At 35.9% G+C, this 24,787-nt stretch overlaps 1 protein-coding gene across 5 annotated transcripts; it reads left to right on the forward strand.

Annotated features, from left to right (window-relative positions):
* Positions 1-1,087: 1,087 nt before the first annotated feature.
* LOC114250876 (putative RNA helicase mov-10-B.1) lies at positions 1,088-23,395 on the forward strand. Of its 5 annotated transcripts, none has more exons than XM_089738488.1 (20): positions 1,088-1,227; positions 1,503-1,612; positions 3,320-3,422; positions 4,324-4,486; positions 6,145-6,272; positions 8,643-8,746; positions 9,347-9,463; positions 9,554-9,650; positions 10,189-10,291; positions 12,447-12,549; positions 13,647-13,811; positions 14,767-14,914; positions 15,979-16,127; positions 17,154-17,288; positions 17,612-17,802; positions 18,676-18,830; positions 20,465-20,583; positions 21,970-22,081; positions 22,629-22,805; positions 23,134-23,395. In XM_089738488.1, exons 2-20 carry the CDS (start codon positions 1,512-1,514, stop codon positions 23,356-23,358), a joined length of 2,595 nt encoding a protein of 864 aa, XP_089594614.1. In that variant the 5' UTR covers positions 1,088-1,227; positions 1,503-1,511; the 3' UTR covers positions 23,359-23,395. The 5 variants fall into 5 exon arrangements, with proteins under 5 accessions (XP_089594614.1, XP_089594612.1, XP_028040734.2 ...); XM_089738486.1 differs by having other exon boundaries at positions 1,089-1,235; XM_028184933.2 differs by having other exon boundaries at positions 1,089-1,231.
* Positions 23,396-24,787: the final 1,392 nt, after the last annotated feature.

Genomic DNA, 24,787 nt, shown 5'->3' on the forward strand with positions numbered 1-24,787 from the left:
TTGATCATTCATAATTATTCATAAAGCAGTGACAGCCTTTGATAAAAAAAATTAGGCATATGAACTACATTCCATTTGCTAAATTATTGGATTTTGAAGATGTTATGGGCTGGTACAGTGACCTTTAAGCCAAGTATTATATTTTCTTCTTACATTCTGTTTGTTATTTTAAAAAAATATGAAAAATGATATGAAATGAAATATGATGAAGTTGATTAATTTGAGATTTGAATTGATTGGAGTGAAATTTAGTGAGACGGGATGCGATATCTGGTCTTAGTAAAATGGTGGTTGGTTACCTGGTAGTAACTAGTTACTATTGTTGATCGAAGGTTACTGAAGATTTTCACTACTTTTCAGTGCTCTTTGGATGAACCTAAGAAGATGCTTCCAGTCATAGATTATACTTAATATATATATATTTTTTTATTGCCCTTGTAGGCAGACGAACATACGACCCACCTGATGGTTAGTGGTTACCGTCGCTCATGGACTTCAGCAACGCCAGGGGCAGAGCCTAGCCACTGCCTACCGCTTAATACTCTCCACAAGCCTCGTTTGAAGAAGGACATGTCATAGCGCTCGGGAAACACCGTGGAGGGGAGTTCATTCCATAGCCGGATGGTACGTGGCAAAAAAGATCTCTGGAAACGCACTGTGGATGACCGCAGTGGCTCCAGGTAGTATGGATGAACTCTACTACGGTGGCGGGCGGTGCGATGGTAAAAACGAGATGACGGTATCATCTCGAACAATTCCTCAGAGCACTCCCCATGGAACATACGGTCATCTTCCAGTCGCTTTGTTGTATTTCCCACATTTCCGCGCTTTCATAGATGTTAAACTGTTAATAAATTACCATTATGACACATTTAAATCGAAAGAAATACTAAACGAAATAATGATATTATCAACTCCTACAACTTCGATATTCGCGTTCCCGCCAAAAAGTCCCTAATCTATTGGACGAATCAAACACAAAAATAACGTGTGCTTGTGTTGTTTATTATCTTTGAGATTATCAATAAAAACAAATCATACTATGCACTATGCACATTACTCTCAAATATATTAAGTGTATAATCTATGCACATTACAGCTCTAGTACATAAAGCAAGTAGGGTAATTAGATACTCCGAAAGTACTTTATAGATTATATTAGAAGACAGCACTGCTGGATCTGGCGCTCGGAGACTGTTCACCTTTTCTATAAAAACCAAACAAATAGTAGGTAGGTATGTACTTAATACATACTGTCAATAAAATTATCGACAGAGAAAGACCTAAAGACAACGCAATACTGAATAGAATACACAATATAGTTTAAAGTCTAGGTGCACATAGCGTTTGTTTGGGTTATCCCATGGGTAAAATCAACACGATCAACAAGTTCGTTTCGTTGCCAAATAATTAAATACTTATAAATCTTCAAACTTCTAATTGTTATTTTATTCTTCTCGAGAATAAAAAAGCATAGCTGAAACAGTTATCGTTTATTCCAGGAAGCAAACATGAATTGCCAGTTGTGTTCTGAAAGCAATGTACCTTCTGATCATCACACTACTGAGAGACATATGAAAAATAAGACTTTGTTTGATTACTCTGTATACAAGTAAGTATAAAATATGTGGAAAATCAATTGAAAAATGAGAATGGCCAGTTTTTTTTCCAAATTTGAAAAATGGAAAGAATGGTTTCTAAAAAAAATTTTGATTTTGAAGGCAAACATCTCAATAATTCACCAGGTAGTAAATGCTTTCCATCACCTATAGATACAAGAAATGCCAGAGGTATATAAAGCTGCTGACTCTTGCCAATCTTATTTGTATGGCATCTCTTAGCTTTTTTCCCCTACCTATGCTGATAGCCTTGAAAGGCTATTTCAGCTTCTCCTTGACATGTAGGTGAGCTCACGGGGCTCAAACTAGGAGTCTTGCTAACACTATCGCATTATGCATCGCCGAATCTACCACCGGACCGGATCTCTTAGCACTTAGGGAACAATATGAAGGACTCGTCTCAATTGTTTCTTAGAGGTAATACTAGAGCTTGATAGTGCAGGGTAAACATTACAATGATATAGATTCTGGTGGTAAGTATGTCAGGCGCAAAGTGGTGTTATGTTTGTAATGAAATCATAGGATTATGCATTTCAATTCCTCAGAGCATTAGACATGAAACGCAGCTAAAAATACAGATATTACCAAAGTGTTATAACAAACACCAAGGTTTCAAATGCTTGCAATATTATATTTAAACAATTAAATGGCAATATAGACATCATGAAAATGTAATATGATTCCATATCCATATGTTTATCTTTATCAGTAACTTTGATAATCAATACTGTTCATTAATGTGCACTTGTCTATAAGAAGAACTCTACTTTTTGAATAAGCTAATCACAACTGTAAACATAAAATAATGCCTCCAATTTAGGTAAAGGGAAATTTCTTGAAAACTTCATCTACCTTGGCCTGTGTAGCACTGCTGACATTGCGCCTCAATATGTAGAGATAGAGAAAGAGATCCTCTCTTTTTTGAAAAAATATTTTACTCCAGACTTCTTCAGTGCAGCAGCTTAAGAGCAGTTGAATACAGCACATTTCTAACCAAAACGTAGTCTAGCAAATACGCACATGCATCATATTGGTATCTATACTTTTAGACAGTCCAGAATAATTTGTACATTTTGTTATTAATTCTTAGGTCAAACAGGCTAGGTTTCAGATATAAACCTGGTACCTTATGATTCCAGAACTGGACTGTTGAATAATTCACATTTATATTTTAGGATGTAAAGAGTTTAACTTTGTTGGCAGCAATCATATTATTAATGATTATAGAGACTGATGAGGTAGAGTATCAAACCTTGAAAGTACGAAAATGAGAATATTGTATTAAAATATATACATATACTTAATTCACAGTAACTTTCAAAATGTTCAGTGTTAAATTTGAGTTTTGAATCAGATGTTCTACAGTGAGGCCTTTATCTTCTGAATTGTGAAAAACTTATAAATTTTTTGCACACCAGTTTGCTTGTTGGTATGCCTATCAGCTGTGTGATGTTTGCAATAATTAACTCTGCATTTAAATTGCTACTTATAACCATTTGTATCGCCTGTCCACTTACAATAATATCCTGTTTGTATTATCTAGCACAGGACAGATATTTAAATAAGTATCTAAAAATCTTCTCTAGTCAGGGATAAAAAAATAATTATAAAAGTTATTTAAAAACATATCAGATGCTAGCATTGATAAAGATAAAGTACTCTAAAAAATGTAAACTAATCTTATTGAAAATTTTATTCAGAAAACAGAATGTTGGAAATAAGAAGGGTATCATTGTATCATGTGATGTTAGATCTTCGAGCTCCACACATTCTCAGTGTTATGAGTCAAAAATAAATGTTTCTGTGAGTATTCTTTTGGTTACTATATAACTAAGTTGTATCTGTGTGCATACATCATCATACATCACTTAGTGCCGTCACAAATATCATTAACACCGAAATCAGAAACAAAACAATCTATGATTACCTAGAATTAATTTAAGAAATAAATTCATCAAAATCAATCATGTCAATCATGTAAAGTCAATGTACTGTAGGTACAAATCTAATTAAAATAAACTAAACAGATATGTTTATAGAAATATACATATGCATATATGCAGATATATATACACATATAGCGTTAGAACTTCAGCATCAACATCATCTTTTTCTCCACCCTATCCCACTAGGTGGGGTCGGCACAGCTAATTTTTTATTCCATTCTCTTCTATCAGCCGTCATCTCAATACTCACTCCTTTCTCTCTCATATCGTCATTCACACACTCCATCCATGTCTTCTTTGCTCGACCTCTTCTCCCTCTACCTTGCACTACCATTTCCATACATCTTGTTTTTTTTTTTTATTGCTTAGATGGGTGGACGAGCTCACAGCCCACCTGATGTTAAGTGGTTACTGGAGCCCACAGACATCTACAACGTAAATGCGCCACCCACCTTGAGATATAAGTTCTAAGGGTCTCAGTATAGTTACAACGACTGCCCCACTCTTCAAACCAAAATGCATTACTGCTTCACGGCAGAAATAGGCAGAAATCTCCTAGTCACATGCATCTTCTCTCTATGCATCACATGTCCATACCATGCTAACTTCAACATCAACATACCTACTCCAAATATTAAGTGAGAATTCAGACTAATGAGATTTAACAGCTATTTTTAAATCGATTTATAAATTAAATAACTAACGGAATTTACAATAAAATGTTATGTGACCAACAATGTTTCTTTCTTATTTTACAGGTTAAGCCAAATGAACAAGTAGAGTTCACTTTCACAATCTTAAATGACACCAAGAAGGACAAATTTTCAATCAATTGTGCTCAAATAATGCATTCCAAATTAAACTTTACTATCAATGATCACGGAATTGATGCAGGCTCTCCATCACACATCATCAAGCCCAGTAAGTTCGCATCATTCTCATATTCAGCACTTGGTTGAAACTCCAGTTATCGGCAGTCCATATCGATGCTTGAAAGGCAAACGTGACTAAGCGACAAAGCGTGAACTTTACAGTAGACTAATTTAAAGTTGAAATACCTGAAAACAAAATTTATTTTAACGAATATAGCTGTAATAGAATCTAGCTAATAGTTGTAGGATTGAAATGATTTTAATAGACCTAGAAATATATTTTTTTTGCGCATCGAATATGGTTATTGCCTATCATTTATGTACAAAGCAGCTTTTGTCGCTTAGTCACGTTTTCCTTTCAAGCGTCGATATGATGATTCTGGGGTACTAAAATTCAGTACTAATAATGAGTGCATATTTACTACGCCATATTGTTATGGTTACAGTGAAAGGTGATATTCACTGGTGTGATATGTGAGTAAGTTCAAAGAACTGACGAATGGCCTATAAATTGTCTATGTCGACAAATAATTCAAATTTCTAGGAAAGAATGAGCTAAGTGATGATGTCTGTATTTGAAGTATTGTAAACCTGTTATAAATACATAAATAATTGTTACATTAATTTAGCAAAGAAATATATTATCTTTAGGTATGTTATACCTTATGCATTATTTACAGATTAAATTATATTGTCCATATATTAATGAATATATTCTGAAATCACAACAGAATCGAACAATTTTCATGAACATTATAGTGAAGCTACGCCCAGTGTTACTGATTATGTAAACAAGAGAGCACCTTTCCATAATGCAGATTAAATCTTTGTGCATATCTTCTGAGTCAAAGTACTTTACAACTTTTACTTTTATCTTTTACCTATTGCAAATTATAATTTCAAAATTATAATCTAAATGTAAATTACCTAAATAAAAAATAATTAATTTTTTTTTTTTTAACCTACCTAAGCTGAGAGCCTTAAGAGGCTATTTCAGCGTAACCTTAACCAGTTGGTGAGCTCATGGGCTCAAACCTGACGATGCTGCTAACACGAACCCTAGCAAGAGCCGCGCTTCGCAGAATCTACCAGCGGATCGGAAACGCGACCCACTGACAAGATCCGGCGAGAAACTCAGTGGTCTGTGTCTGAGAGTTAGTTTACTCGTCGAGCCCTTCGTCGCAAGCGACGGGTTCGACGAGAACGATGACCGGTGCTTGGGGTACCTAAAAGCACCGTTAGTGGATCGAGAGGAAATAATATTTGTGAATTTCAATAACAACTATAACCAAATAGATACAATGCTAATTTGTAACTATACTTGAGACCTTAGAACTGACATCTTTTTTTTTTTTTTGTTGCTTAGATGGGTGGACGAGCTCACAGCCCACCTGGTTTTAAGTGGTTACTGGAGCCCATAGACATCTACAACGTAAATGCGCCACCCACCTTGAGAGTCCGCGCGGGTAGGTAACACCGCCCTGCCTATTTCTGCCGTGAAGCAGTAATGCGTTTCGGTTTGAAGAGTGGGGCAGCCGTTGTAACTATACTGAGACCTTACAACTTATATCTCAAAGTGGGTGGCGCATTTGCGTTGTAGATGTCTATGGGCTCCAGTAACCACTTAACACCCGGTGGGCTGTGAGCTCGTCCAACTATCTAAGCTACAAAAAAAAAATTCACATTTTAAAATTGATACTCTTACAGAATCGAAGCTCAACAAGAAAATTACAGTGATGTTCAGATCAGCGAGCGTTGGAGAATATGTGATGCCAATAGTATTCTGTTTTCTTATGAACAGTACAAATGAAAACATTGTTATCGTTAGAGACATGGTTAGTTTTTTTTTAACAATATATCTGTTCCTTTTTTGTACCAAAATCCTTAAATTATTTGCCGTCCCATGCTCAAGTTAGATTTCTTAGCTATTCTAAGTTAGGGAAATTACTGGAAAATGTACTATAAATACGGCCGTCTGGGGTTCGCGGGTTCGAATCCCGCTAAGGGAAGATATTTGTTAGATAAATATAAAATCTTACATTTATTTCCGTTATCTGGTACATGTAATAGAAGTTCTTTACGAACTTAGCACGGGACCAGTTAATGTAGCGTGATTGTTAGTAAATATTTATTTATTATTTATTCATGAATTGCGTTTTTTTTTTAATTGCGTATTTGGGTGACAGAGATATGAGCAGATAAACATCTAAATTCTTTAAATTATACAAACTTCAGTACATTCAAATGTATGCATACAGTTCAAAAAGTATCAAACACTACATTAGTCCATAAACATAAATCCTTATATCGGTACGATAAGGAGGATTGTCATATGGGGGACAAGCTGAAAAAATGTTCAGCTTTAAGCAGTACATTACAACTCAAAGACCCAATAAAATAATACTATAGTACGTAGTGGTATTAAAGGTATGTAGCGGTTACAACTTTTAGGGCTATCTCTTAAATAACACGACTTGCTACGGTGGTGCCACCGTCATCGGACACGGCCATTTTCAACGGACACTTATTCATAAACAGAGTATGCTCCTTACCTAATTCATATCTTTGAAAAGCCTGTGTGCTCTATTTTATTTAAGCTATTGACCTAGACTTCGTCAGGTGTTTAAGAGTCACATTAAAATTAAAGGGTATTTTTTCTAGTTTTTGTACATGGCGAAGATCTCTTCAAAAATTAAAATAAGGCTCACTCAAACATAAAAACAAATACAACCCTATGACCCGCGATGCATCACGGAAATGTTTAAAAAAAATATAATATTAACTGACTTACGTAAGGCACCTAAAACTAAACCTTGAATTTACCTCAAAATTAAAAGAACATCCAATGCTATCATAACATGACGAAGTGTCGTTGTTTTAATGGAGTCGTTTTATACTGGTTTAATACTCTGTACAAAGTGGCTATTGCAGGGGAATCCCCTAGAATACTCTATTAACATTTTTGTTAAATGTAATAAATCATGTTTATGTTATTTTCCAATTTTTTTCAACCTATAAGTTCGTATAAAATTGAAATTACTGTGTATATACAATAATATACATACATTAAAGTTCTAGCTGTTGCGTCGTCACGTAACAGTCGATCACAAGTAAGTTGTTATGTTAATAGAACATTTAGCATTGACCAAAATATGGTTTAACGACAAAAATAAATAAAAAATGATTCTTGATTTTAACTCACCTCCAAAGTTTTTTTTTACACAACAGTGAGAAATAATTTAATTCCCTTAAAAGAGAGTTAAGCTTCGTTCGTGGCTTGACTATATTATGAATTAATCTAAACGAACTTTGGGGTCTGTCAGGGTTTCTGAAATACAAAGTAACCGTTCAAATAACATTTAACGGTAAACGGATGCCATAATATAAACAATGTATCCATTGAGCCGCCGTATCGTGGCTTCGCACTCAGAGGAAGTGCCAAACTTCCACTAAAAGCGCTAACATCGATACCGAAGTGTATTTATTAATGTCATAAAATCTATATCGAAACGTGGATTTGGACACAAATCGTATTTTCGCGGTTATTACACACTATTGTTTAAAATAATTTTAATTATTCATCATTACATGTGAAAATCGTGGTAAGAAACCCCTTAAATCAATAGTCTGTATGGTGTGCTGGGCTTTAAAATTTCAAACCAATAAGGACGTGTTTTTATTGGCAATATATCTTGTAATTTTTAGAATCTTTGGGATAAGGATAAATTTTATCAGTTTATTATTAATAGAATTTAATTAAAAAAGACAAAACATTTAAATGGGTACCGTAATCAACTTTTTTTTGTTTTGTTTATTCGTTTTTTTATTATTAATATATTTATTTGGAATTCTAGGATTTTAGAAACGCATACTTTACGGACGACGAAATACTTAATGTTAAAACAAAATTTTGTTAAAGTTACGTCGTTACTTAAGAACTTTATAATGTGTTATATTATATCTTAAAACAAAGGATGCAAAGCACGCACAAGTGCTCGCAATTGTTTGAACTCAATAATCTCCATATAGTGCTCCTAATAAATTCTTTAAGCTAATAAACTCACGAGTTTCTTAGCAATTCTTATGAAGTCGAACGTTCTTTCAACCATTTATCGTATAAACCAACCAATTATTGAAATAAAAATCTCTTCGTATTAACAAGCAAGTTTTTTTTTATATATTATATTTATACAGTGTGATTTCAGGTCGTTTACGTTGAAAAACAGAAAAAGCTTCACGACAAAATGTACAGTCCTTTTGTACTTCAAAGTATTGTGGCAGAAAAGACATACAGATGCGTCCGTGAAGGGTAAGTATGAAACGTCCTTGCTGCTTGTGGATGCATGGATTGGCGTTGGTTCGCTGGTTTTGGTGTTATAGACAATAAATAAGAGAACTAATTAAAAACTTATCAAATAAAACGTAAGACGTTCGCATTCAGCGCAGCATACACCACTCGCTATTGTTGAAGTTTATCAAGTAATTTAAAAATCGAACATCCTTTGTGTTGTCAGAGAATTAAAAGAAAAATAAATTATTACTCTTCGTTGGTGAGCGTCTATTCTTGTCAGAGTAGCTGATTGTTCATGTCGCCTTAATTAGCTACCGTAACCCATAGTATTATAGCATCAATTCCGTCACCCACCTTGAGGCATGAACGTCGAATTTTAATTGTATTGTATGACGGTCGTCTCGTTCTTCAAACTTGATCAAACGACTTTCGCAGCAGAATGCGGGTGCGGACTCAATACAGTGTGTATTACTACCAAATTTAAAAGTAATTAACATTATTTGAAAATGTAACAATAAAAATGATACACGTAGCTAAGTAAAGTATCTTAAATACTAATGAAATGTACTCGAGATGAAATGACTGGAATCGAGATATTAAAACTGTATTGAATTTCAGGACAAGAGAAGAGGGTATATTCACAGTGCCAAAGAATTACAAGCCTATTTACAGTTCCGCGTTAAAGTGCCCCTCTAATCTCACTCAAGAAAAAGCAAAGCTGTTGGCAGATTTAAGGTCGATTTTGTAATGTTTTTGCACGTTTTTATATGTCTATACGTTTTTAATTCCGACTGAACAACTGGTCTAAATTAATTATATTTTTAGGAAAATTTTCAGTACTGGCATCACCAAAATGAACTATGTTCAGTTTTTTCATCATCTACTCTGGTACGAAGAAACTGTCCTCAAGAACAATCTAAAGGTATTTATTAGGTACCTAAAAATAAAAATTTCGTATTTTGTTTTATCATTATCATGTATTACTTTTGAAAAAAATTCTGTCTGCAGGATTTGAATACATAGTCGCATAGGCTTAGTATTATCTTTCACATAGAAAACTCAATTGAGACTTCGAACTTGTGTCTCAAATTCAGTGGCGACACTGGTTGTATTTTAATGTCAGCATATGAGTATGCATCCCACTAGACGGAGAGTGAAAAACGCCGAATCTGGAGATCTATGTTCGGATGCATCGGGCCACAAGTGGGCGCCGTACTCCACCTGAAGCCTGTGTTTTTAGTACGAGTTTTCTAACGTTCTCGATAGCGTAAAAGTTAACTCAAGTTTGTATGCAGTTCGGACAGCGCCCCTAGCGGCAAACGTAGGCAAACGTTCCAACTCCCATACTAATTTGAGTTAACTTTTACGCTATCGAGAACGTTAAAACTCGCATTAAGTACACACCGATCGTTGCGTTGCAAAACAAAAGCCGTTGTAAATAATTAGAAAATTGCTTTCAGAATTACAACATGACAGGCGTGAATCTAAAGCTCGGTAGCATTCCATCGTCGTACACGCTGGTCGTGCCCGGCTTAGCGGAGAAAAGACCGTCGTTGTTGGTTGGTAAGTGATCAAGTTTATCACAAGCTGTATGCTGTATGGAAGGGTTTATTATTAATAAATATGTTTAGGACAAAGAAATAATGTAATATTGTTAAAAATTAACATCCCCAAAGGGGGTCTTAGGTGAACAATCTTTAAAAAACAAGTGTGCTTTAGACAATACGACTGAAGTAAAACTTTTAACAATCAGCTCCATATATATGTATAGCATATACATGCATGTACATACATGTTCATATATTAATTATCTATTAATATTGAAATTTATTATTCATTTATTACTTAATATTTTTGAGTAGATATCTGTTGCTCCTATAGACATGGACAATAGGCCTGCACCGTGTCTTAGATATACCAAATGTACGGCACGGCTATGAGAGAAAGAGATAAAGAAAACCTGTGCTCGCACCTCTCTCTCTTGCCCCTACAGTAATGTACGAAACATAACACTCTCTCACTCTCTCCTTCTATGTGCCCTAACCAATACCTCCCTCTGAACTTTCGTTCGCCTCGCCCGATCACACTTTTCGTAACACTCTCGTCACGCATTCACCAGTTTACTCCACAAGTCAAGGGTGTGAAGTAAAGCCTGCGAACAATTTCGCCTAATGCCTTTTATAGGCGGCGGCAACCTACTCGCACATTAAAAATATCAAAAAAGTTAAATATCCAACATCCAACCACAAGAAACAAATCAATTAATTGGGCTTTTTGTCGGGAGCGCGAGGAGTGAAATTGTGTGATTTGTTTTATTTTGTCTATTTAGTGTTTCTTCTGGTTTAAATGTGTAATAACGGTGGTTTATTAATTGTTTAGTATGTATGAAAGTGCACAATTGTGGCAAAATGAAACAAAGCCGCTGGACGTAACTTCTCGGGATCCTCCAAAAAGTCCACTCAGAAAGTCTCAATAAATGACCACCATTTTACTGAGATTATTTTTCATCCCATATCATCTCATCTCATTTCATTTCATGCCGTTCTTCACAATATTAATCAACTTCATTTCATTTCACTTCATATTATCATTTGCACAGTTAATTACTACATTAATCAAATTACTTTATCAACCTAATTTATCTATACCGTCCCACGCTGCCAATTTAATTCATACTTACACTGCTATTAATAATGGCCGACATGGACAGTTTCCTTCGTTATTTATTATTCATAAACTGAAATAATTAAAACGGCGAAGTGCTTGGAATTAAATGGAATTGGTGAAAATGGAAACTACTGACTTTCACTAGAATTTTTGGAAGAGCTGTGTTCTTCTCTTCTGAATTTCCAGATTTTCACAAGTAAACGTTGTCAGACCAATGTCTGGTTATGTGCATTTTTTTGTCATGTCATGTCAAATTTCCTAAACAAATTTGTGGTCTGAAATCAAATTAAGTGACGTATAACACATCTAATTTTACTTTATGATTAACTAACTGTAACCGTTTGCTTCGCTGGGCATTTAAAATTAACATTATTATTTCTCACCCTCGCAAAGATTTTTATCATTAACGCCCCCGCAACTGGTGTAGGGAGTCCAACACTCATATAAATATTAGCCTATCCATGAAGTACATGTATTTTCTACATGGATACCAAGTTTCAAGTCAATGCACGGTTCAGTACTTATAAGGGAACATCCGGAAAAACCACTGTAGATTTATATAATAGTATAGATTATCAATGGTTTTATTACAAATTTCAATATATTTTTTTGCATATAGTAAACATCTCTATGAAGAAATTTAATAAATACTATAATATGCATTCAGTACCTAATACGACATGAGGTGGAAATCTTTTTTTTTTTTTTTTTTGCGCTTAGATGGGTGGACGAGCTCACAGCCCACCTGGTGTTAAGTGGTTAGTGGAGCCCATAGACATCTACAACGTAAATGCGCCACCCACCTTGAGATATAAGTTCTAAGGTCTCAGTATAGTTACAACGGCTACCCCATCCTTTAGGCCACGACGACTTCGACACGACAATCCCTAGTATTGTAATAAATCTACTCAACCATTGAAATCGGAATGCGCAAATGCTTCGCGGTAGGAATAGTAAAGTTGGTGACCTACCGTATGGACTTCCAATATGTTTATTAGCAGGAGGCTAATTTCGTAGAACAAAATATTTATCCACAAGAGCACTGTTCCAGGTGATTTTTTGTTCGTTAAACCGCAAAATGAGAAGATAATGTTCGAAGCGAACATCACTCTAATAACCGAGAATGACGTCACTATACAAGGCATGCATTCAACGTGAGTAACAACACAACGTGACAACGTGATTTTTATTTCTTACATTACTACAAAACTATAATAGATTTCACTGGAACCCGGCCCCCCACACTTGGACTATCATAAAAATGCATAAACATAACCTATTTTAAAACTTTTATTTTAATCAACTCAGTGTCAATCGAAAATTTCCTTTTTTAAAAAAAATTCCTAGGCACCCCCATAACAGTACAACTGAGACATAGAACTCATGTCTGTGTTTATGGGTTCAGGTAACCACTTAACAGTTGGGCCGTGAGGTCTTTGTATTATATATAATATATAACTAGAGGCCCGCTCCGGCTCCGCTCGGGTCTATAACAAAAATTTCAACGATACGATGACGTTTTTGTAAATAACTAGAGGTCCCGCAGTAGTCGAAATTCGACTATAATTAATTGGAATTGTAAGTTTGTACACTATTATGATTGTATTGTATACTTCTATAATCACAAATTTCGCCAAGACTACACTATAAAAAATATCAACAACAATATTTAACTATTTTCAATTTGACAACAGACGTCAAGAACAAAAGTTTGACAATAAATAGTATGCATGCGTGTGTGCGTCAAATACATGGCATGTAGTGTGTGTAACGTTTTCTTTATTGATTTAATGTATCTTTTATGCATTATTTAAAAAAAATATTAGCATTGTGCACTTCTTCTCTATATTCTCTATGAGTGTGGAAAATTTCATACTCCTCCGTCCGCGCTATTTTCGTAAAAAGGGATACAAAGTTTTTGCTTCAAGTATTAATATATAGATAATGTGTTCTACAAAGTCGTAGTACATTATTTTATTCTATCATCAATAATTTTCGCAGGGCACGCGATGTAAAGAATATTTTAGGTAACTTTTTTACACCTTGGGTTATTGGGGTTTTAGTAAGGATCCCTAATTTTTTTTTCAAAGAAAATTATAGCCTATGTCACTCGGGAATAGTGTAGCTTCCAAACAATGAAAGAATTTTTCAAATCAGTTCCGTAGTTTCGGAGCCTATTCAATACAAACAAACAAATCTTTCCTCTTTATAATATTAATAACTATAGATTATATACATAAAACTTTTGCAGCTTTTTTAAGAACTACTCTAAAACTATGAAGTACGACATACGGTTCACGATGTCCCGCGTGACCTTGGAACGGATGCACCAGGCGGTACACTTCGCCGAACAACAAATGCCCAGATTGTTCCCTACGCACTATACAAATAAGAAGAAAGTAGAACCAATAACGGAGTGAGTCAGTTCTTTTTATCTTTCTTTTTATCTTACGTCCGTCCTGAACCCGTAAAGTGTGAATTATTTAATCTTTCCCATATTTCTTGTTGCCAATGTCTCTGCCTTTGCGTAAATAGATTAATTTTGAGAACGAATTTAGATGAAAGTGTTATAAGTCTTCTAATTTGCAAATAGCAGATATCAGTGTGACCAAAATGATATGTGAATATATACGAGTCATTAACTCCCCAATTTTTTGGTTGGATTGTGTCGGGCTAGAATAGCAGCTATCTTTTCCATGGGTGATGTTAAACAGGACTAAGAGAATGGCCGGAGAATGGCCGGTAGCGTTATTTGAGTATTGTACGAGTATACTGGTGGTAGGACCTCCTGCGAGTCCCCACGGGTAGGTACCACCACCCTGCCTATTTCTACCGTGAAGCAGTAATGCGTTTCGGTTTGAAGGGTGGGGTAGCCGCTGTAACTATACTGAGTAGATGTCTATGGGCTTCAGTAACCACTTAACATCAGGTGGGCTGTGAGCTCGTCCACCCATATAAGCAATAAAAAAAATACATGTGTGCAATTCACACGTGGTAGAAGTGAAACCTTCCAAAATTAAAATACAATTATCCTAAACGTCTTAAGTATATGTAAAATTTTGTCATTAGTAAATAATTGTAAGGTAGCGCCCTCTGTGAATTGATATTTTAATTTCACGTATAATCCTAAATTAAAATTCACTACAAGAGCTTTCATACACACGTTAGTATTAAAAAATCTCACAGATGGCGCTGTATTAAATAATATGTATATTTCTGTCTCATTCTTTGCTGGCTTCATCCTACACATTTTTGTATTTGTGTCTCTTACCTGTCGTTTTTTCCGTTGCATCCGGTTTGAAATCACAACGATTCCAAAGAAGTTTTCACTTCAAAAAAAAAAAGGTTCCTAAGAAGTGTTTAATCGTTAGATTTTTCAACGTGAACATCCGAGACAACTTGGAGCAGCGCTCAGCCGTGGAGCACATCGTGTCGGGCAGCAGCGGGCGCGCGCCCTACCTCGTGCACGGGCCGCCCGGCACCGGCAAGACCGTCACCATCGTCGAAGCCATTCTGCAGGCGAGCCCATACTAATAATAACAATAACACTTCCAGTTGCGTGCGGTTGCTAGCGTCAGCTCACCTACATCTTAGGGTGAAGCTGAAATAGTCTTTCAAGGCATCAGCATAGGTAGGGAAAAAAAGGAAATTTAACACATAGATGGAATCTTTTTTTTTTTTTTTGCTTGGATGGGTGGACGAGCTCACAGCCCACCTGGTGTTAAGTGGTTACTGGAGCCCATAGACATCCACAACATAAATGCGCCACCCACCTTGAGATACAAGTTCTAAGGTCTCAAGTATAGTAACGACGGCTGCCCCACCCTTCAAACCGAAACGCATTACTGCTTCACGGCAGAAATAGGCAGGGTGGTGATACCCACCCGCGCGGACTCACAAGGGGTCCTACCACCAGTAATCTATATATTAATCCGTGAAGTAAAAACTTTGTATCCCTTTTTAAAAAAATTGCGCGGACGGAGGAGTATGAAATTTCCCACATTTATAGAGAATATAGAGAAGGAGTGCACAATTCTAATAATTTTATAAAATAATGCATTAAAGATACATTAAATCAATAAAGAAACCATTACACACACTGCCATGTATTTGACATACACACATATGTATTTATACTCTTTGTTTATTGTCAAACTTTAGTTAATGCTTAAAGTCTGTGGTCAAATTGAAAATAGGTTAATATTGTTTATCTTTAATATTATTTGTCTATTGTGTAGTCTTAGCGAAATCTGTGATTATAGAAGTATAATAGTCTTTGATAATATAACCATAATAATGTTCAAACTTATAATTTCAATTAATTATAGTCGAATTTCGACTACTGCGGGACTACTAGTTCATTGTAAAATTGAGACTTAATTACTGTCACTGTGGAAGGCAATGGTAGTGAACCAGCCTGCTCCGTCAGATAGTATACACCCAGACATACATACATTTTGTCGACCTGTATTATGTGGTCGTTAATCTTGTGATGTCAATGATCTCCGGTAACCACGTGACACCCGGTGAGCTGTGAGCACATCTACTCATCTACAGCAACAAATAACAATTGTATCTTTCAGCTTGTGGTGCGGAACTCTAAAAATCGAATACTTGTCTGCACCGACTCCAACATGGCGGCGGATAACGTGGCCACGATGCTCATAAAGTACGCCAAAAAGTTTCCTTCCGAAAAGTTTCTTTTAAGAGCCAGCTCCTTTTATCGAACATGGTAAGCGCCAATATTGTATTGTATCAAAACAACTCTAGCAATAAATTTTGTAATTTTAAAAAAAATATATTTATGGCTAGCTGACCCGTCAGACTTCGTATTGCCTCAATCGATATATAAAAGATCTAAATTTTTGTATAAAATAAACTTAAAACAAACAAAAGGAATCTGTTCGACGGGGGACACGTCAAAGGAAAAACAAAATTGTTATTGTCCGAGCATTTTCATATTTATCTACTTTTTAAACCTTCTCTGGACTTCCACAAATAATTCAAGACCAAAATCAGCCAAATCGGTCGAGCCGTTCTCGAGTTTTAGCGAGACTAACGAACAGCAATTCATTATTATATTTATATAACAATTAGATGTTATAATAGAAACTTCAATGTGTTGCTCTGAAAGAACAAAGATCTATTTTATTAGTTTTAATCAAGTTATCTTACGTACCATATTATACTATTACACTATAACACTAACCTGAAAGAACAAAGAAACGACATTTAAAGTTTATTTTATAATCTTGTAGTTATCTTGTATCTTGTAGTTTCGGTAGGCAGCGGCTTGGCTCTGCCCTTGGCATTGCTGAAGTCCATGGGCGACGGTAACCACTCACCATCAGGTGGGCCGTATGCTCGTCTGCCTACAAAGGCAATAAAAAAATAATTAAATAGAAATTAAATTTATTAAAATTTTACGAAATCTATAATCTTAATAGTCATATTGTTTCTCTGTCAAGGCTGCCTTTTTGATTTTACAACACGCGCATGCGTGACATAACTCAAATTAAAGAAAGAAACAAGACTTTCTTTACATATATTTTACGCCTTTAGGAAAACAATTCAAACCAAAACAATTTTTGAAGAATTCGAATATTTAAATGCATCAATAAAACTTGTAAACTTTATATAAGTTAATATCGTTGGATAACGTGTCGCATATTATGACAGTGTTGCTAGTATTTTGTTCATTATTATACAACTGTCATGGTTCGCTTATTTGTGATTAAACAGTTTCGAATTGTTTTAGGGCAACACTACCAGAATGCTTACATGCCTTTTCGAACGGTACAAGTACCAAAGACTTTTGGTCTGTGAGTTTCACAGTTTTCCAGAAATACGCGATCGTCATTACAACGTTATCGCACGCTGCCAAATTCAGCGGGTACGTACGAAAACAAATTTAATAATTAGGTTGTAGGAAAAGACGAAGCTAAGGATGTTTTTGTTTACAATAAAATCATTTTTTCTTACACTATTTTTGATTCAAATGTACTAAAAATTATTTTCTATTTTTTAGTAGAATTTAAATTTTTCTCAATTTTTAATATTGAATTGTCATCGGTCCTTAATAAGTATACCAAATTTCGAGTTAATCCGACGTTATGAAGGGGGTCAAAATCATGTTCAAAGATTCCGTTACATACTAACATACATACGTCTGAAGCTAATAAAAGCGTATTAAAAATAATTTACATTTGAAAACAGAAGTTTTAGTAAGAATCGCACGTGCCACATAACGCATCTGTTCATCGACGAAGCGGCCCAGGCTTCCGAGCCTGCCAGTCTCATCCCGATCTGCGGGCTGTTGTCTACCGCTGGTTCCCTGGTACTGGCCGGGGATCCCCTGCAACTGGGACCTGTCATCATTTCGCAAAAGGCCAAAGAAATTGGCCTCGGTATGTATTGTATACGCTGTTGAATAACTGTCACCTGTAAGTCTTAAAGTTTGTGTATGGTGACAAAACGGTCGAACTATTACAAAGAAAGTTTCTTTAAAAGCTATAAGATTTGAAACTTGCTATAGATAAATACAGCCATATTCTTATTACTCGTTAAGAGAAGTTAGGAGTAAAATCGCACGGGGAGGTACCATTGTTTTGCTTATGTCGGCTACGAAGCAATCGTGCGTTTCAGTTTGAAGAGCACGATTGACTAAATTAATGAATAAAAAAGCAGTTTGCTGCTAGCAACCAAATGTAAAAATAATAGAAGGTATAATACTGTCCCTGAAACAGAAACATCAATGAAAGCATAAACATTATTCACCGGGAAGTTCTTACTAAGTGAAGCAGCAATCGAAAGTAAAGCTAGTTGGAGGATGCGGCCATTGACTTCGACTTAATACCGAATTTTTTTAAGTTTTACTTTCGATACTGCCTACTTTTTACACAAAAACGGTTCTAAGTATACTTGAGATCTTAGAACTTATATCTCAAGGTGGGTTGCGCATTTACGTTGTAAATGTCTATGAGCTCCAGTAACCGCTTAACAGCAGGTGGGCTGTGAGCTCGTACATCATCTAAGCAATAAAAAAAAAAAAAAAAATCTTACATCCGAACGAAACAGAATAAAAGAACATTCATAATATCAAACAACCATCATGACTCAAAATATCGACAAGAAAACATTACACGGATCGACTGAACGCAACGTCACGAGTTGTGACGTCATTTAGAATAAAAATGTTCGCCAAGTTCAAGTTATTCTCGCAGATTGTGATGAATGTTCATCTGCCTCTTTTAAACGTATGATAAAACGTTTTATTGCAGGTCTATCGCTCATGGAACGTTTGATGAAAACGTTTCCTCAGTACAACGACGTGAAGAACGATTGCAACTATATAATGCTGCTGCGCAATAACTTCAGATCTGATCCGGACATACTGCACATCCCTAACGAGTTGTTCTACAAGGGACAGCTCAGAGTGAGTTTATAGATACATTTTTTTTTAGTTTGCACAAAAAAAATTACAATCGTTACAGTACATATGAGGCCTATAAGATCAAAGGCAGCTAAACGCCATAATGTCGTAAAATGGATTAACAATGGCGCTATCTTTTTTAGTTAGTTGGACACGCTTTAGTGTTTTCATGTTATAACAAATGCAGCTAAATCTCTAACAAATTCAGTTCAAAAAATTTATTTTTACTAAGTACTAATAAACGAAGTTTTATCATTTAAAATTCAGATTATTAAGAATATTCTCATTCTTTATAAATCTGCTTTAAAATAAAGAATATCGTAGCTATCCGAACAAAGTTATTTCAGCGTGTTGCTAACACTGGCCCTAGCAAGAGCAGTACTTCGATGGATCGGGAGGATCCGTAATGACGTGTTTAGGGCTGATTTTTGTAGTTTACCTGAATATTTGACAAACTTGGATTTAGCTACATTTGATTTTATAGGCCTCATATCAGCTAAATCGTACAAGTAGTGCCTAGATCTAATCTGGATTGCAATTTAAATGGTATATGCACTCTGTAAACCCGTATTAATGTACATAGCTTTAGCACTCGAACGAGGTTTAAGGGGAGCCTTTATCGAACTAAATCAACCTTACAACTTAATGCTAAGTTTGACCTAGTTTTTCCGTAACAAACAGTAAGCAACTAAGTGATCATCATTTCTCGTTCGAGACTAGGATAACCGTTATTGCGATACAATAGACCTCCTATCTCAAATGACCGAGGAAATCCACCTATATAGACGCCAGTAAATATTAAATGAACAAAGCTTAAAAAAGCGATATAATTCACAGCTTTGGTCTCCCCGACAATTTATGATCAAACTTAATATCAGTGAAATGACAGCTAGAATATGGATAAATTTCATTATATCGTGACCCGAAATAAGCTGTTTCTAAATAATATCAACACGAAAAACGGATGTCTCCAGACTGGTAAAATTAATTTATGAAAATGCTGTAAAGTGAGGCAATTCCTCAAGAATATGCCTCGACGCATCTCCGTTCTATGTATACCACTTAAAACCACTACGTTCATCCACAATGCCTTTTCAGAGATCTTATTTGCCACTTACCGGCTTTGGAATGAACTAGAACACATTCCCGATCCTGCGGACAGAATGGAAAGCAGTCGACGTCGCCCAAAACACGTCATCTCGGATCCTCCCGATCCACTAACAGTGCTTCTAGGTACTTCAAGCACCGGTCACCGTTCTCGTCGAACCCGTCGCTTGCGACGAAGGGCTCGACGAGTAAATTAACTCTCAGACACAGCCCACTGAGTTTCTCGCCGGATCTTCTCAGTGGGTCGCGTTTCCGATCCGGTGGTAGATTCTGCGAAGCACGGCTCTTGCTAGGGTTCGTGTTAGCAACGTCATCAGGTTTGAGCCCCGTGAGCTCACCTACTAGCCACGGTTACGCTGAAATAGCCCCTAAGGCTATCAGCTTAGGTAGGAAAAAAAAATACTAGAACATGTCCTTCAGCAAACGAAACGGGGAGTATTCAGCCTCAGGCAGCGGCGTGGGTCTGCCCCTAACATTGAGGTCCACGAGCGATGCAATATGCGACTTAAAACAATACAGTCTCTCTGCAGGCTCACGCTAGTGAAGATCCGATAAGCAAGACCGATTTATCCGGCGAGAAACCATCCAGCCGCGCTATTATGTTCCACGGTGTCCTGTCTAAGGAGCAGAAAGTTGGCATGTCACCGAGGTTAGTTGACTTATGATGTTAGACACTACCAATATCGTTACTTGTCGTGGTCCAGGATAAAATATTAAACAAATTAAATAAAAAAAAGTAGTCCTTGGGCGTAGTAGTTGGGCGCTCGGTGTCTCGTTTCGTGGTTTCAGAGGACTGTAAACACCATACATCTCGACTCTTGAAAGGCAAATGTGACTAAGCGACAATGCGTGAACTTTACAGTAGACTAATTTAAAGTTGAAATATCTGAAAAAAAAATCTATTTTTACGAATCTAGCTGTATGATTGAAATGATTTTAATAGACCTAGAAATATTTTTTTTTTTGCGCATCGAATATGGTTATTGCCTATCAGTTTGCCTTTCAAGGGTCGATATGTATGCCATCGCCAGAGACACGAGCTCGAATGCACAGTTTTATTGTTTTTTTTTTTTCTAACTAAGCTGCTTATTAGCCTTGAGAGGCTATTTCAGCTTCAACCTAACGTAGGTGAGCTCACGGGACTCAAACCGGAAGTGTTGCTAACACTGGCCCTAGCAAGAGCAGTGCTTCACAGAATCTACCACCAGATCGGAAACGCGACCCACTGAGAAGATCCGGCGAGAAACTTAGTGGGCTTGTATTGTATAACAGTCGTCTCGCTCTCGTAACCGAAGTGCGGATAATAATAAATAATAAATAAATAATAATAAATATTTACACTAACGATCACGCCACGTTAACTGGTCCCGTGTTAAGTCCGTAAAGAACTTGTGTTACAGGTACCAGATAACGGAAATAAATATGAGATTTTTATTATACACATACGTATATATAATATACATCTATAACCCAGGAAAATACATTTTATATTTATCTTACAAATATCTTCCCTTGGCGGGATTCGAACCCGCGACCCCCCCTTGTGTAGTAACCATGTCACTTGCCACTACACCAGACGGCTGTTTACGGATGGTGATGAAACATTATAACTTGCGTAATTACTGGTGGTAGGGCGACTTGTGAGCTCGCGTCGGTACGTACAACCACCCTGCCTATATCTGCCAATAGCTAGGTATGTGTTTCGTTTTGAAGACTGGCGCAGTCGTTGTACCGTAAAACTGAGATTTATGGGCTCTGGTAACCACTTGTCATCAGGTGGGCCATGAGCTCATTTACTCATCTTACTAATAATAATAACAATAAAAGAAAAAACCTACTTTGCGCTGATATTTCTTATCTGCAAAAAATAAAGGTACCACTTAATCATCGTAGCATCACGATTAAAATATTTTAATTATTTATTTGACTCAAAATATTATATAATTAGACGTTTTTAGACCAAATCTCTAACAAAACCAAACATACGTAATAAAGTTTAATGCCTGTATCGAATGCTTTTTTTTTTTTGTTTCAGCTTCTACAATAACTCTGAGTTAGAAATCGTCCAGATGTACATAACGTTTCTCGTGAACGATCATAGAATCCAACTGGAAGATATCGGCGTCATCACTCCGTACATCCGACAAGTAAGTTTGATTTCTTAAAATATAACACGTATTTATAATGTTTATTGTCAGATTATTAAGATAGAAAACAGCATTCATTGTTACGAGACTATCAATGAAAATGCAAAGAATCAGATAACTTAATAAAATTAATCCTATTAAGTCGCACCGGTTCGTGCTATTGTCTCGAAATAAATAAGACAGATTGCTTCGTATTTTTACGTTAATTTACGGAGCAGTAAACAACTGCGAGTCGGGCCCCTTGTGTGACGGAACTCCAGTAACCAACTTTATAATACACTAGCTGTATCCGTTCGCTTCGCTGGGCATTTAAAATTAACATTATTATTTCTCACCCCCACGAAGATTCTCATCATTAACGCCCCCGCAACTGGAGTAGGGAGTCCAACACTCATATAAATATTAGCCTATCCATTAAGTACACGTATTTTCTATATGGATACCAAGTTTCAAATCAATCTGATGAATGGTTCAGTAGTTATAATGGAACATCCGTAAAAACCACTGTAGATTTATATATTAGTATAGATTATACATTTTTTCTCAGGCGTATCACATCAAGAAATGGCTCTCGAGCAATAATTACGAAAAAATTGAAGTCGGCACAGTCGAGTCGTTCCAAGGGAAGGAAAAGCGCGTCATCGTCGTGTCCACGGTTCGAGCCAACAACGACCTCCTCGCGCACGACGCCAAGTTCCAGCTCGGCTTCCTGGTTGATGATAAGGTAAAGCTTATTGAAATTTTACATTTGTTTTTTTTTTATTGTTTAGATGGGTGGACGAGCTCACAGCCTACCTGGTGTTAAGTGGTTACTGGAGCCCATAGACATCTACAACGTAATGCGCCACCCTTCAAACCGAAACGCATTACTGCTTCACGGCAGAAATAGGCAGGGCGGTGGTACCTACCCGCCCGGACTCACAAGTGGTCCTACCACCAGTACCATTTGTATTTTACTTGCATCGCTTTTAGTACATCGATCTAAGTTTATATAGCATTGTAATGATATTAAGCGGAAGCGTTCCTGACTCAACTGTGTTTGCACTCCGCAGCGTTTCAATGTGGCGCTGACACGTGCGAAAGCCAAACTCATCATTATTGGCAACCCCTTGTGTCTCCGGAAGGACAAGAAGTGGCAACTCTACATGCAGATGTGCCGCGAACTCGGCACCTATTTTGGTTTCGACAGTGACAACATTGAAACCGACGAGCTGGACAGAAAGGTCGATGAGATCCTGCCGCTTTTCAGACATATTGAGGTGTCAAAACAAGAATAGACGGATGTTTAACAAAACATCCTTTTTTTTTTTAAAAGGCACAACATTTTTATTTTTTTTATTTGACGACAACGTTAATAATTTATTTTTTATTTTTTTATATATATATTATATATTTTTTGTAGCGTTTGTACGACGTTCTTAGTTATATAACTACTAATAAATAAAATATATTCAAATTAGTAGAAAAATATTGTATCTGATGAATCTCAATACGCTCAATAGTTTATTAGTATTAATGTTAGACAGCAATAGAGTACGCCGCTGATAACTTACGCACATCGGGCCCTAGAGAGAGACAGTCGACTTTGTAGTGTCCTCCTTTGTTCACGCACTCATGACGTAACGTTAAATTCTCGGTTACATGAGCCCAATATTACCAATAACTCTAAGATAACCCAAAATAAATGAATCCGTAAGTTAGATCGGTGGTTTAACTATTTAAATGGCGGCTGTAATAGCTGTTCAGTATAATGAATGCCCGAGCTGTGTATACACTTTTCTTGTGAATCGTTAGACTTCAACAAGCAGCACGATATTTTAATTGATCGATTAATTTCCATAAATTTTTAGAAACACTCCTACTGTGTCTTTGTGTATCAACTCAGGCTTTTTAATATAATCCTTACTACCTCATTTTCTTTTAACCGACGACCCACCGCTATATAAGACCGGCAATTGCTTTATTTTAAATTTTAATTACATTTTAATTATATTATTATAGAATTGTAAGGATGGAAAATATTCGAAGAAGGCTAATGATGACAATATAAGGGTTTAGAAATCGGTAATTATAGAAATGTGATGCCGAATTTATTGGAAGAATCGATTTTAAAGTAATCGTGATGTCTCAAAACGTGATACGGTATTGTCGAGAGATTATGTTCAAATTATGTGTTCAAATTATTTTGTAACTATCTCAAACCACAAGCGAGCCAATAGTCATATTATTATGTTAATCGAATCCCAAAGTTAAAATTAGACTAAGTTTAAATATTTGAAGGCTAGAAATACTAATAGTTACTATTTACAAAATTTATTGGAACCAAAGTTAAAAATCCTGGTTAAGAGAGGGCCGCTGTGGAGCATTCCGCCTATCTACTATTTAAGTTTTAAATACATGACAGCTTTTATTACTAATTATAATTATCGATGGAAATGTTTTAATTCTTTTATCGAGATATAATAATAAAATCAATCAAATAATATTAATAATCAAATGTATAGAATTAGAATTTCAATAATCATTAAATAACTGTGTTTGTGATTTCGTGTTAGATTTCGATATTAGAATGTTAACTTGTGTGATAGATCGTTTCAAACCATTCGCTACATTTATAAGAGTTTTAGAAACTTGTAATGTCGTTAAAAAAATTCTTTTATGGAAAATGTTGCCACGCTGTATGCCAAAATGTAAGTCAACTCATGC

The sequence above is a fragment of the Bombyx mandarina genome, chromosome 25 (genome assembly GCF_030267445.1).
Source record: "Bombyx mandarina strain Sakado chromosome 25, ASM3026744v2".
Taxonomy (NCBI): domain Eukaryota; kingdom Metazoa; phylum Arthropoda; class Insecta; order Lepidoptera; family Bombycidae; genus Bombyx; species Bombyx mandarina.